The sequence below is a fragment of the Gopherus flavomarginatus genome, chromosome 7 (genome assembly GCF_025201925.1).
Source record: "Gopherus flavomarginatus isolate rGopFla2 chromosome 7, rGopFla2.mat.asm, whole genome shotgun sequence".
NCBI lineage: Eukaryota > Metazoa > Chordata > Testudines > Testudinidae > Gopherus > Gopherus flavomarginatus.
In genome coordinates, this window is record NC_066623.1 from 71,797,589 (window position 1) to 71,813,775 (window position 16,187).

Genomic DNA, 16,187 nt, shown 5'->3' on the forward strand with positions numbered 1-16,187 from the left:
AGTTAATTATTCATTTATCTTTTGGCAAATGCACATCCTTCCTTTCTCTCTTGCACTCATTATTATTTGTTGGATTTATCTAGGATTGCTTTCCTTTACATTTTAAGTAATATTCTTGAAGCTGTAGAACAAATTCAGTACTGTTTTCAAGTATTTTATACAAAATGGATGTGATTCACAAATTAAAATATTTATATTATATTATATTATATTTTGTATTTCAAGCCAAACTGTCCATATAAAAAATATTGTTGTAGACATTTCAATCACAGACTGAAATAAAGCAAAGTGCTGGTTAGAAGATTCGCAAAATTTAGATAAAGATCTCTTTATCTAGTTAATGAAGTTGTGTTAATCAAGAGTTTAAAATTGTATATCTTATATTTACACATACACAAAAAACAGATACATGCACACAAGCATTTCTATTTATAGTTATGGAAAAAACTGAAAAATGTGCATTATGTTTTGGTTTGCGCTCATTACCAAAGCAATCTAGAAAATGAATAATTACATTGCACAAGATATTTTAAGTTCTATAACTGGTCTTTACCACTTTGCGATCCACGTTTTGGGCTGACATTCAGAAGATAAAAATGTTAAATTAATGCATAACATGACTTTACTCTTTTCTAGCAGTGAAAGTATGGACTTAACTGGTTTATTCATTTAACGAAGTTCATTATATTTCTCCTTACATTTTGTACTTAATACACCAAAAATGTATTGTTAAAACATTTCTATTTATTCCTTAAACAAGAGTAAGTGGATTTATAAACGCACCACTGGGAGGTATATAAATATTTAGTATACATTCTAACTTCTAATGAAATTTGGTAATTTAAGAATATATGGGACAAAGATGCTTTTCATCTGAATGACACTGAATACTGTGTCAACTCTACATTACAACATTTGTGAAGTGATAACTGTGGCCTTTGTGTCATGAAAGAATTTTGCACTTTTATCTTGATATTTTATTTTGCTTTTGGTTTACCTTGTGATTTTACCTTTTCAAAAAATTAAGAACTGTACTATTATTTCCCAAAAGCATTAACCATCTAAATAACTGCACCTTAATGTTTGTAGTATTCTCCCCGCTAGGTGCAGGAAAATATAGGGAACTCTGTAGCTATTGGGATAAAACTATCTTTAGCTTTAAATAACCAGATATTTAAGGAAAAATCTAAAAATATTTAAGGGACATTCTATACTTGATCATTTGACCTCGGCAGTTTATAAGTCCACCATTTCGTGCAGTGGGATTCAGGAGAAACCTCTGAAAGTCTTAGAGGGGAGTGGACACCTGACTCTAGGTTCCAGTGGTGACTGCTAAGGGAGCAATTAATTGGGTATCAAAGAGCTGTTGTTCATAGGACTGCAAGGAATGGTAATATATGACCACCAGAGTGCAGTATTTAGCATGCTGTCGGGAGCTGAGTAAAGAAGGCGTGGGGCAGAAAGTGGAGTCTGAATCCATTGGTGCTGATGCAGAGAAAAGTGGTATAGGTAACAATGATTGTGGCTGAAATAAGTAGTGAACAGTATGGTTTATGTGAGTCCCTGGCAGAATGCAGGATTGCTTTTGTTCTCTGGGGAGAAGAGTACATTTAACTGGAGACTGCATCCAGACTGAATTCCATTTCTCCAGGGATTATTGAGAATTACAAAAGAGATTGTGGTTCAGATATTTTTCGGGGCAGAAAGCATCTTTAGTAAATTGTCTTGGAGTTGTCTTCAAGATTGTGGCCAGTCCTACCCATCCTATCAGTTGCTACTGGAGATTACATCAACTGCAAAATCTGATCAATTTCTGCATGTAGAAACTGATATTCCGTTCCCCAGCAAAAACTTGTGGCTTACATCTTTGTCTGGCAAAATTCCTTTTGTAACATGAGATGTTCTGATTGGCACATAATTCTATGGTTTTAAAGAAGATGGAGAAAGTTTGTTGCATGAACTTTGCTAGACCCGACTGTTTGGTATTTCTATACCAGTATTTGATTTTCTAGATATTGAAAGTGAGGGCAAAACAGCTATAAAAGCACCTGGACAGAAATGTTTGATAACTTTTTGTTTGTTTTCTGAGAGGGAGCTTAAATATGGTGCTGAGATAGCCTTTGTCAGTCACAAATAACATGATGGAGAAGGCTGCCTTTGTTGGTATTATTATGGCTGTCAGAATCATGTGATACTGTCTGTCAGTAGATTCTTTTGCATTTTCAAGTATGACTGGGAATGTTTACATCTGTTTCCGGTGCTACTTGACAAGGGATTCTAGTCAGTATCATCAACATCAATCACAGGTGCTGGAACTAAGGGTGCAGGGGGTGATGCAGCACTCTGTGACTTGAAGTGGTTTCCATTACATTTTAGTTCAATGGCTCACAGCACCCCCACTATAAAAAGTGTTCCAGCACCCCAGAAATCTTGTGTTGTGTTCCTATGAGATTTGTAATAACTCTAGTGCTCTTTAATTCTATCTGCTACTGTTTTGAAAAGTGTGTGGGAAGTAGGTGCTTACTTATAATACCAAGCTACATATGCTACTTTCTCCAGACACTTAGAGGATTTCGTTGTTTAAGAAATTTCCTTAGTGAAATTCATGACAAGATGGCACTAAATTAGCAGAGACTGAATCCCAACAAGATTGAAATTATGCTGAGCAAGTTGGGCAAGAAATGCGAGGAGAGTCAGAGTTTCCTTACATCTTCCTATTTCAGATAGTCTCTTCAGAAGCCTGACAACGTTCAAAAACTGAGGCACCCTTGAAGAGCAACTGCTGTTAGATGGTGCTAGGTCAGATGTGGTTAAAGCAAGTTTGTTCTTTCCCTAAGAACATCAAAAGACTATAGCTTTCTTTCTCTCTTACACACAAGGACTTGACAATTCTGATATGTGCCTTTGGTACTCCAACGTTCAACCCTATCAATGAACCTTTACTATGAGCTCTCAAAATGACTGGTCAACTGCCTGCAGCTAGGGCAGTCTGAGGTAAAACAACTGTCCATGGTGTCAACAGAGAGGATTCTGCCTAACCGTGGTTATACTTTGCACTGGTTTCCTGCTTGGGTACAGACATGTTTCAGATTTTGATCTTAATATTTAAAGCTCATGGTGGACAAGAAGTATATTATTGAGGGTCTGGTGTTCTATCTATCTTCTTGTCTTCTAAGATTCCATTATAACTGGGCATGGAACTGAATTTGGAACTGTGTTTAAAATCAGCTTAAACAAGTCTCCAGTTAAACTATTTTCTTATATGTTTTGTAAACTTTATTAGAATCATGTTTTAAAATCATGTTTATAATTGGCAACCAAATCATGTTCAAAATCAATTTAAACAGTTCCTAAACTCATTTCCTAGTCTAAAATGTTTATACTTATTGAATAAATATCCACATACGATTTAGGAGGTGTTGTAATCCAGTGGATAAAGCAGTGGACAGACTCAGGAGACTGGGTTCTATTTCTGGTGCTGGACAAGTAACTTTGCCTTTGTGCCTCAGTTTCCCCATTTGTAAAATGAAAATGATTATACTTAATTCTTTTGTAAAGTGTTTTAATACCTACAGATGAAAAGAACTATATAAAAGCTAGATATTAATTAATTTATTATTATTATTAAGAAGGTGAGTATGGCTGCAGTAGAAGTATATAATTCATAAAATGTTTCCAGTCTTGCTTGTGTTATCATCTTTTTGGAATGATTCAATAAAATAATATTGCTTTAGAAGGTCATTTGTCAATTCCAGACTGTGAAATGCATGAGTCTTTATATGCCATAAAGGAACATATCCTTAAAACAAACCAACAAACAAAACTTGACTACGCTTTCAGAAGTTTGTATGACCTGTACAGAGTGGAGTCAATGTTCTGTCAGGAATTGTGGGAAAACTGTAACCTAATCATCTGACTTTGCACAGCGGGGACACATGTTTAATACTGTATGCTCTCTCAGCAGTAGTACATGCTCAAACATGTCAGATTTATCGCTAAAAAACATCGACTAGCCGAGAGCTCTCAGTAAAGTATTCTCTGGAAATCTTTACATTTGTACCTCTATTTTGATTTTATATTGTTTCTATTTAGGTTCTTACAACAATACCCAGCACCACAGCATCTGAGCACTAGTTAACAATATTTAATGCATTACAATGCAAGTTTACATGCTACATATTTTGACAAACCAGAAGGATTTGTCTTTTGGAAATACATCTCTCTAGTAAACTAATTTAATTAAAAGTAGCAACAGAGACTGACTTCAGTTTATACTTTTTCGCAGTCTGGAGTCTATGTCAACAAGAGAAGCAATTTTCTACAATATTTTATTATTTTTTAATTTCTGCAGAAACACTGAAATCTTTTTGAAACAATGCTGTTTTGAGTTGAAAGTTTTTTGTTAACAGATTTCTACAATATATTTATTTGAAAGCTACTTGCAGATCCATCTAATTCAAGTGAAAGATCTGAAAACAATAACTCCATATATCACACAAACCATTTTTCTTATCTGACAGTTAACATTCTATCAGTATAAATTACTTTGTTCAAAGCACTTTCTGTAACCTCCAGTGAAAACAAAACTGAGAGAATACAGATGACAAGATTTACAATCATGACAACATGAAAAATAGGAATTTATAAAAACTTATTAGCAGAATGTTGTCTGTAAGCCAAACACAGTGACTCAAATTAGACAAAATGCGCAAGTAAAATTAACCTGTGGTGCCGTACAATCACCTTTAAAAAAATCTACCATCTGAGCTATAGCATAAAAAATCAATTCCCCAAAACATTTTCTAATGTTGTCAGTGGCTTTGAATGTCATGTCTAGAAATGAGCCCTGGCACACTCTTCCTCAAAGTCCCATAGACCTAATGGTTTGTCTGCCTCCCATTGCAACCCCAAAGATGATGATCTTACCCCTCTATTTAAATTTATCTTTTCATCCAAGGACATAAAATGAACTTTTGGAATTGAATAAATAACATGAAAATGTTAATTTTAAACTTAAGGGAAGTTATTTTTAAACTATACCTACTTTTCAAATTTTATCCTCTTTTTATCTGTATTTTCAATATGTTTATTCTGTGCATTTGACAGCATTTTGTGTACAGTCATTTCACTGTGTTGCTGATGAGCAGTTGCTATTTCTCTCATGATGCAGCATGGTGATATTACTCTTGTATACTACCTTGGAAGGGAAAAGAATTCACACAATTCTTGCCTAGCCTTATGGGCTTAGGAAAAGGGTGTTTCCCAGTAATAGCAGCGGAGTAGAAAATGAAATTGAAGAGGCATTGGGCAGGTGAGTGCCCAGAAAGGAGCAGGTGCAAGGAGGAAACTGAACTTATTTTCCTGCACAAAACATCTTTCTAGGCATAAGTGGAAGTGGAGGCTTAAGAGGTAGCAGAGACAAGCCCTTTGTAATTTTTTTAAAATGTTTTTCCTCCAAAAAAAGCTAGAACATATTTTAAAGGGTGCTCTTTAGAAGAGTGTTTTGAAAAATATTAGTCAAGTTTAACAAGTTCAAATTGAGCGTCCCCTTACGTTTTAGACTAAATAAAGAATGTATCTCCATTCTGGTGCTCCTTTAATCTTGAAAAAGCTAACTCCATCTAACACTGCTTTCTTCTCACTTTTTTGTCTTTTCTAACATTTGCTTTCAGTCTCCCAGTATTCTTTCCATTTCCATGTGCTATCCTTCCTTCCCCTCTTGCTCACTTATATCCTACTTTCTAAATCTCTCCCTAATTTTTCCCATCTCCCCCAACCTCTCTTTCTCCAAACACAGGTTTCTTCACCCGTTTCCCCCTTACTACCTTCTGTCTCACTCATAATCCTTTCTCTCCCTCTTTCCCCCCTCATCCTTCTACTTCCCCTCTCTATGCAAAAGAAGAGGCCCTACCATAAAAAAAAGGGGTGGGGGGGAGGTTGCATATGTTTTTCCCCTCTGAAGGGGGAATTCTCAAGAATAATTTTTTCATCCTCCCTCAAAAGGTAGAGGAACTCTATGGCATGCTTTCCTGCTGTCCACTAATTAAGCAGCAGCAGGAAACAACACTCTTTGTGAATAGCTGACAAGCGACTTATTTACTGCAAGCAAGACTAGAGACTATCATTGGCTATGTTGTAATTCATCTTTTGAACACTGAATATGAGGAAGAGAAATGATGGGATGGACAAGGAGCTGTGGTAAGTGGGAAAAAGTAGATAGCTAAATACTGCTGGTATGGTATGCGGGCAAAAATTGCAAGTGTGACACACCAATTCAGTTCAGGCATTGACCACATCTCCTACTTTTACGCAGCCACTGTATCAACTGAGTAATAGCTTTTTTCAAGGGACCTTACTGCTCTGGCAATTCATAATGGAATCTGGTCACCAGTTCAAAATGGCCCAGCTACATAGTGACTCAGCACCTCAAGAGTTTTTTAGTGACCCTTTGTCCAGGTCCACAAAAACTGACGTTATCTTTGGCACTTACTCTTGTTTCGTAATGCTTACTGAATTGCCAGGGATTACTGGACATGAAAAGTGAGGAAGAGTCCCAGTCAGACCAGGAATTTTTTCTTTTTGCCTTAGTGTAAAACTGCAGATGGTGGGTTTTTTAAAAGGTAATTTGCTGATCCACCTTTGAATCATGACCTTTTCTTGAAAAGAAAACGAAGTCTTATTTTTAGAGCACGATAGTTCTATTACGTATGTTTCTATACAGATAGCAGGTAAGGGGAGAAAAACTACAACACTTATGTAACTCCCACCTAATCAGATAAAAGCAGAATTGTCAACAGTGTAATTCCTGATCAAAGGTTTCACTGCTTTTCCCCAATTCTTGTCTGGTGTCACTCATCTTGTTATTGTATTGTAAAGACAGGAAGGATGATCCAGTGTTCATGATACCAGTATAAGACTAGGGAGACCTAGGTTCAATTCCCTACTCTCCTCAGGTCTTTTGGTGTCTCCTTAGGCAAGTCACTTATTCTCTGTGTGTGTCAGTTCCCCACCTTAAAATGACATTTATTTTTGTACTGCTGCTGTTCATCATTTGTTTCCAGGCACCAACAGTGGTAATAACGCTGTGTGTGTGTGTTTTAATGAGATTTCTGGGCATTTGCTTAATATCAGTTAAATCTTTGCAATGCTTTATGAATGGGATAACAAATTAATATCACTTTCCTACTTTCCAGAGCTAAATTCATTCCTCAGCTATGTCCACACACACCCTACTGAGCTTACTGGAATTTTGTGCATATATTTGAGAGCAGAATTTCACCCTAAGTCTGTACTTTGCATAGAATTATCAGGATAACTCTACTCAACATGATTGCTGCTATAAAGTTTACAATCAGTTTCTCAGATGAAGGGCAGCCATATTGCACTGCACCAACCAAAAGAATCTGCTTAAAGAACTGGTATAACTAGCCGTGGGAGGATCACCCCAGTGTAGGGGGATCACTCTGGAGGCACAGAGCCATCATAGCAATTTCTATGCCAGTGCCTTCCCCCAGCATTTGGGCACAACTGGAGCTGATCCCCAGATACTGTTTTGGATCCTTCAGTTTACACCTGAGGAACATTCCTGCAAACAGCCAACCCAGGACTAAGAAGTAAAAAAGTGAGCTCCAAATCCCTTCCTCACTGACTTACACTGTGTGCTCTACAGCCACTCCAAGGACTTGCCCCACTACCAAAGTAGCGGTCAGCAGTTATTCTTTAAACATGGCCAAGGATGAATCTGCAACCTACGAACCACAAAGATATTATTAAAGGAAAGGCAAAAATAGACAATTAATGTTGAACTTGCTTTGCGACTCAGTGGACAATAATACCACCTAGGGACACATGTTCCCAAACTCATGAATCTCTCTTTTAAGGTCTGCTGCAGAAGCAGCAAAGTGATGTGCAAAGGTGATGCTCTTAGCATTTAAGTTAAGGAGACTGTGCTTTGCATTCCTACCAGCTGGTCAGCAGCATCACATCCTCAAAGGACTCATCTGGTCTTCCTAGTCCCTGGTTGACTGTAGATACTATGACTGTCAAGGCAAGGGAGCTGAACAGAATTTATTGGGTAAAAATAATCCATACAGGCTCAACAAGATTCTAAAGACCCCATTCAATCCAACTAACTATGCTGTATTCAGTGACTGAGTGGGGCTGCTCTTTTTGCATATAAGCAAGGAAAAGCCCAAAGTCAAATACCTACAAAAATAGTTACATCTATTATTAACATGATGAAATAATTCCTACTGCATTCCTTTATATGTAAGCTTCTCCAGAAAGGGCTCACAGACAGTGAAGTCAAAACTTTAACTACAGTGCTTACAGACTTATCAGCCTGGTATTAGCTAAAACAAATATTGGTCAAAATGGAGATAACATTTAGACATCTGCTTTAAAGTGAAGCTTCCTTTCCACCTGCCACATAGGCCACAAAAGATACACTCTAGTTAACATATTACTGACAGCATGATGAGAAAGCTCCTGTCAGATGCTGGCCAGCCGGGTGTTTGAGACAAAATGCACAGCCCCAGCTGACTAGTTAGAGAAAGTCTGGTGAGGTACAATTATAGAGGCATATGACAAGCCTTCATGCTTGACTGACTTGAGAACTGATGACATGGCTTTAAACAACCTCTGGTCACAAAACAGCAATAAGTCAACTGATGCACTGTTGTAAAATCATGATTTATTCCTTTGCTTTGAATACATGAGACTATGGTATGATGTTCTGGTAGACTATCACAGCAGGTTCACTTGGGGCCTAAACATCTAGGGCCTGTCTACAGCATGCATAAAATCTATGTTCTAGCTCAGCCTTAATAGAAAAGCTTACCACACTAACTTAATAATATATGCAAACATTGAATAAAAAATAAACTGCATTAAAACTTACTATTATATCCCCATTTAATTAGTAAAACAATGCATACAAATATAGCAGTGGATGCTAAAATACTAATATACGAAAATATTCCCAATATTTTAACACGACATCTAAGACCAGTCCTCCTTATTCAGTTAAAGTGAAACAACAAAAATCACCCCTGTGAATATATCCCACGCGTTGTTTCATTCACTCATTCCAAAATGTAATTTGTTTTTCTTTTATAGATACCTGTTCAAAAGCTACAAATTGTAGTTTTTGCTACAAACAGATCTTACAGAACATGCTCCTCAGGCGAGGTGAATCTAGCCCACTCTAACACTAAGCCCCAAGCAAGCTGCAAGGTTGATGACAACCATATTATTAAAGAGAGTTGGAAAGCTGTACTAGTAAGAGTCAAAAGCTAGGGAAATAATGACCATGAAGCTATAATAGAACTGAGTGCAGGGAAGCTTCTACCTACACCTTTTTGTGCTCACCATGCAGATTGCTATTAAAATTCAAGCAGAGGGAGTTTTTTAAAAATAGAAGAATAACCATAGCTAATCAGTTATAGAAACATGCAAAAGAGTAAACAGAGTTGCAATTATGAAAAGATGCATACAAAACAGAAGCCTGCTTGATTGGGAATGAAATGCAAGCGTCTCACTGAGTTAAACCTATTAGAACAAATTAGATTAAAAATGCAAATGGTCCAATCACCAATTAAAAAGGCTAATTGATAACTTAATGATTCAACCCTCTCTTCTATATACTCCCTCCCTCAAAGTAAACCTTCTTTATAAATGAATATTGTATTTTTCTCTTGCTTTCATGCCAGGGCCAGTCCTTTATCTTGAATACAACAAACACATCAAATTTATAGCAGAGAAGTGCTAGACTTAAAAGAATTTTTTTTCCAGATATATTCAAGTAATTTTGCATCCCCCACAAAAGAACGGTAAGGAGAGACTGAGGGAAGCCTTGAATTATGCCTTCTGTTATCGGTCCTTACTGCCCTGAGATAGTGAACCGAAACAGAGCTGATAACTTGAAAGTGACATCACAACCCAGTCTTCATGAACTGTCATAAACAACTGGTATTAAGTCAACCCCAAAATAAGGGACAACTCCCTTAACAATAAAATGCATTTGTTACCATTACCTTTGAAAGATAAATTTGCTTAAGAATCAAAATTTAATATAGGAATATCAAAAGGATACCTTTTCAGCACAGTTAACAAAATATTATTTTATACATGCAATAGCCAAGAGAACTAAATCTAGCACACACGTCACTCAAATAGAGACTGTTAATTTGGAATATTTTTATTAATACACATGCATATTTAAACCCAGCAGTCAATCATTTTAATGAAGCAATGTATTAATTACATCAAAAAGCAAATGCAATCATTCTTAACTATTGAAAATAGTTTTGATAGAATAATTTAGAAGGGTTTATAGCTGTACGGTGCTGTTTATATATATAAAAACAGCACCGTATAGCAATAAGTAATTCTACCACCGCTCCTTTTCAATTTGTAAGAGAGGCTGTTATGGGAGATGGGGAGGCAATGTGTACTGAAGTCCTATGTCAGTGACACTCAACTCTACATCTCTGTTTTATCAGACCTCACTAGTATGGTTGACCAGTTTACCAAGTCCTTTGCCCAACATTCCCTGTAAACTGCATGCATGCACAGCTAAGCAACTGTTCTGTATCCACCACATGTCACATAGCTAGAAGCACAGCTGGTGTAGAAGCACAAATTGCTCCCTGGCATGATTTGCTGCTTTGCTGTTATTGATCCTGGTTGGGCAATCGGGGCATGCTCAGTAACATCTGCTGAAGCCACTGCCGACTCTTCCCTCACTCAGAACTAAAACTGGCTCCTTGCTATCAATGGGGGCTACCAGAGTACAGAGAATGCAAATTGGAGGGGAGGGATGGCCTGAATTTATGCAGGGAAGTCAAATTGTATGTGCAGGGGAGTCAAACAGGTGGAAGCAGAGAAAAGAGAGAGGCAGATAGGCAAAATCAGGGATGGGTCGGAGCCATGGTAAAGAAAGAGGGAAAGGTGCTGCCTGAGAGTGGCAGAGGGGAAAATCCCAGGGACAGGGGACAACAAGAAAAAAAGTTACCCCCAATGAGCAGCACTTGCAGAAATAGAATGTAGGTAGCAGATGGGCTTTTCCCCGCTCCCTTGGCAGGACGGGGCATCTCAGCACCCACTTCTCAGAGCCAACAGGGAGGGATAAGGAGTGGGGTTCGGGGAGATAGGGGCTCCTAGGAGGAGATGGTAGGATGGCTCCCTCAAGGACTGATGCTCCTGAATGCGACACAGATGTTCCTAAAATACCTTAGGTAATAATTATAGTAGCCAATTTTCAAATATCAGTAATGACTTTTTTCCTTTTTTGTATTATCATTAATTATTGCATGAACATGGCAAAAATCAGTTTTGTCTGTGAGTACAGTTATCCAGAGTACCAACAAATGCCAAATGTGGTATTTTTAGTTTCATGCATGGTACTGAGTTTCATGATTGAATCTAAGAATCCCGAACAAAATTGTTGTCAGCAACAGCTCATAACTTAATCATGGATGTCATCGCTACTAGATGTGGAAGAAGGTCTCACGCATTCCAACTGAATGTTCAACTATTGGCACACTACTGCACAATACATGTCTTTACAACTCTCTGAACACACATATACATGATACTCTACTGTAGTACGCATTTTTTAAAGTCCTTAATTACACATTTTCATAATCCATACTTTAAGCAGTCCTGAAATACTCATTTATACAATAGAATGTAATCTTTCTAAAAAGCAATTGCAATCCATTTTGTATGCTCAAACACAGTTCTGTGAGGGATTTCTCTCTCTCTCTCTCTTTTTGTCCTTAATAATAAATTGCAAGCTTGCCCAGTGACAAAAATGTAACACTCAGTGGAGTTTATAGCCCACTCAGTACAAAGAAAATTTAGAGGAAATATTGTCTTTGCCAGTACTGTGCCTTGGAAATGGGCTAGATGACTAAAATTTAATCCAGTTAAGACTCTGATATTGTTGGTAGGTTGGGAAAAATAACCAGAAGAAACTGAGGAAGTGATATCAGCTCCCTCATTCATGGGAATTTGTCTGCGATCTGTTATTCAAGTTGACAACTTGGGGATTTAATTGTATCTTAAGCTGTTTTGAGATGGCCTTGATCGCTATCTGGACAAGAATATCTTTTCACCTATAGTTGGTCAAGAGATTTCAACATTTTCTTTCCGATGAAAATTTCACCATAGTACCTATATCACTTCACTAGTGGATTATTGCAATGCAATTTTTATGAGGCTGCATCTTACAACTGATCAGAAACTTCAGATAGTTCAGAATACAGCTGTCTGTCCCATCCAGACCCACTCAGGTCTCCCTGTACAGGTAGCAACAGGCACATACCAACCCCTGAGGGTTCATCCACTGAACACTCATAAAATTAACAGGCCTGAAGTTCCCAAAAGTAACAGTACACACCAGCTTGCAAGATTCAACTCAGAACCATCACTTTGCTTAGTACCACAGCACTTAGATACATTTATAGTAAAAACAAGAATAAGTTTATTATAAAAAACAGAGATTCAAGTGATAGAGAGTAAGAACACTAGAAACAAATGGTTACATATAAAACAAAATCATGACCCATTTTCTAGAGACTAAATTCAAAGTAACAGGTTAACATACTGTCTAAAGAAGTTTATTTCACTCAGAGTTCACTACAATGTTTCAACCAATCCTGGCTGAGGCCCCTTTGTCATGAAGCAAATTCGTTGCCATTTACTTTCTCAGTGAAGGACAACAGGGGTGTTTTCTTTGCCCCCCAAATATAATAGAGAAAACCTTTGAAGAGCACCTTCAGATAAGGTTCTCTCCCCCTCTCTCTCAGTTAGTTTCTTTCCAAAGTGCTCACAATCCTTCATGTGCATTCAGTTCAGACTGGTGATAGGAGACTCATTGTGAACAACCATACTCAGTTTACATGTAAAAAGATATATGGAAATACATCTGTTGTCTGACAGAAAATCTGTTTTGCACGTTTGCTGCTGACCAGTTCCTAGACACAGAAATTAAGAACATATTTTCGTATATATACACATAATGCCTTGCACAACATCTGCACATGCATTTCACAGTGATACCGATGATGGCCTTTATTTGAGACCTCACATGACATTCTTTGGTGAACTAGAATGTTCATACCAGACTCAGGAGATTTCTGTAGTTCCTCTGTGCCCCTTGCCAGTTGGAACTATGCCACTGAGATCAAGTGAGATACTAAGGCTAACAGCCCTGGCCTTAAATGGGAGGGAGCTAGAGGCAAAAACAGGTCAGATTATACATCCCATTAAGCTTTTCAGCACAAAGCAGACTTAAACCCGTCTAAACTGACTAATACAGGATTCTTGTAGCGGCATAAGGAACACCACAGTGACTCCTACATATCTCTTCTCCTAGAGCAGCACTGGGGCTATTTATTGCACCCTTATGGCTATTATCTCTCTTATCAGGGACCAAGCATACATCTGGATTGGTGAGCTGCAAAGATGGCTTAATTCTACCTATTGTCCAACCCCTCTGGACTTCAGAAAATAGGTCAGAGTTTGTTCAGCTTAGAGGGTGAGGACCAAGGTGTTTTCTATGAAGAAGCAACCATTTTAGAAGTCTCTTCCCTCATTGGTTTGATGAAGTCCAAATTTGTTGTTCATGGTGTGATGCTAATCTGTTTTCCTAGGCTTTTTCAGGGAGGTAGGATGTGTGAAGTGATGGGCAGAAGATGATGTGAGGTGTTGGTTTGGGGTAGGTGAGGCTGGAAGGACTTCGGAGTTTGTACATCAGTTAAAACTGTTTATTGTTTATCTTTTATTGATAAGTTTTGTACATGCACTACTCTTGATGGATGCATTTTTTAGATAAACTGAAATAAATCTTGGACTATATGATTGAAATGGGAGATTCCTGCCTAGTCTGAATTTAAAGGAAAAGATCAAGCTTTTAAAAGTTAAAGGCACTGGGATTTTAAAAGAATATATTTTTTGCAAGCTTACAGTACTTACATCATCAACTGCTTTCTAAAAGCTGCACATCACTCATTCAATAACAAACTATTTATGGGTTATTTAGCTTGGCTCTGCTCCTGCATCTTGAGGCATGCGAACTGATGTGCTTGCATTAAGACCCAGTAAAGTCATGTGGGACTCTGCACCATGCAGCAGCCCACATAACAAGTTGTATATTTGGGGATTTGTGATGTTTTTGTTTTCTTTTTTAATTGTAGGAACTGCTGCTACTTACTAGCATCCTTTGGCAACACAGGGTTTTTCCCACCCCACAACATTTCCTTTTTGGCTCAATGGAATTTAAATTAATCTTTATATACCATATATTCTCTGAGATCTCAAAAATATTACATAACATAGAAATTTGTTTTTAGAAACAAAATAGAACATCTGTCTATCTCTGAAGTTGTGTTTTTAAAACTGCATCTAAATCCTGCTCCCAAAGAAAACTGTTCATTTGCTGTTTAGTAAAGTTGGTAATATTGAATTACTACTACGGAAAATGTGTCAGATAAAAGGCTGTATACAGCACTGCTTAAAAGAAATAAAAGGATTTTCTGTGATTGAGTTTTAACAAAAGATTAAAGATACTAAATGACAAATATATACTATGACGCAAATTGGTTTGTAAAATAATAGTCACCTGCAACCTGACTTAACCTCTCAAGCATCCAAACTATAAGAAAATCTCAACATTTAAAACAAAGGAATATCTGAATATTTAGATATGTTTTTGTAACCAAACAGACATTCTTTCATTTCTCCAGTCTACACTGACATAAGGAAAAACATTTCAATGTGGGCAGTACCCTAAAACCTGTAATAAAAATGCTATTTTGAGTTGTAAATTATCATCAGTCACAAGAGCTGTTCCAAATCAGAGCTATTACAGTATATGCCCCAAACCACTATTCTGCAACAAAGACGAATCTACCTATTACCTGGTTAGGATAGCAGCTATTATTATGGCCCCTTGATTTCCTTCAAGTAGCTCCAATGGAATAAGCCACAAGTGAATAATAAAGATTTTATAATAGCCCTTAAGAATTCTTTATAGGGTAGCAGGCACAGAAATGAACTCTGGAGAGTTAAAGAACTCTCATCTCCTGATAAGAAAAAATAATTAACCTGACTTAATGTATCTGAGTAGGTCTTATATAAATCAGACTTTTGTACTTCAAGAGCCAGATTAAAACCATATATCAAAAAAAGTATGTAGATATTGTCTTACAAGTACACATGGAACATATCTAAATCTGCAGAGGTCTGTAGGTCTTTTTTATGAAATGCTCAATATATTCTACTTAAAAGGAGATGTGTGAAGTACTTACAGTGCTTAGTTTGCTAGAGATAATAATGATTCGTCTCTCATGCAACATACTGGCATAAAGTTGCATCATGTTGTTCACATCCACAGCAACAAAATATTCTGTAAGATTTCTCTGTTTAAATAAATAAAAAAAGAAATGTTAACATATATTAACAACGGTAATTGAGTGGAACATTTTGTTCATTTTTTATAAAATTTCGTACAACACAAATGAAAATCAATCCTGCCAGAGAAACATATCTGTTCATTAAATATCTGCATTCACACAATTCCTTGCCATTTTAAACACAAAGTAAAATTAACTTTAAGGTCTCTTCATTTTGTATGTTTAGTTATCCTTCTGGGAGGAGGGGAACTTTGTATTTTCAACAGATTTGGAAACATGGAAACTTTAGAACAGTATGTGCTAGTTCTATTTAAAACAGCTATTTATTTTTATGTATATTTTGGGTTTTTAGTATGAATGCATCCTGGGCCCTAGGTGAATATACATTAAAATTTTTAAAATGCATTGCTTTGTAAAATATATACAAAAGCATTCACAAAGACTTAGTACCAACCCTAGTAAATTCAACTAGTAAATTCCTCATTGTATGCTGTGTTGTTCTAGCCATCTTGGTCCCAGGATATTAGACAGACAAGGTAGGCGAGGTAATATCTTTTATTGGACCAACTTCTGTCAGCTTGAAAGCCTGTCTCTCTCACCAACAGAAGTTGGCCCGGATATAACCTTACTCACCTTGTCTCATTAGTAAATTCCTCCTCATTAATGTATAAACCAAGACGTTTAATCTGTATAATGACTCCAGATGTGTCAATATATGTCACTCTGAAGCCTAAAATGTCTGTCGAGTCAGTGTGAAGCATTGGAAAC

General features: G+C 37.0%; 1 protein-coding gene across 2 annotated transcripts in view; it reads right to left on the bottom strand.

The window, feature by feature from the left end:
* DENND1B (DENN domain containing 1B) overlaps nucleotides 1-16,187 on the bottom strand; it is a 258,748-nt gene that overhangs the window by 93,914 nt on the left and 148,647 nt on the right. For both annotated transcript variants that reach the window (XM_050961408.1, XM_050961407.1), the window contains one exon: nucleotides 15,315-15,425. In XM_050961408.1, the coding sequence (XP_050817365.1) occupies nucleotides 15,315-15,425 (111 nt within the window). The remainder of the gene's footprint in view (nucleotides 1-15,314; nucleotides 15,426-16,187) is intronic.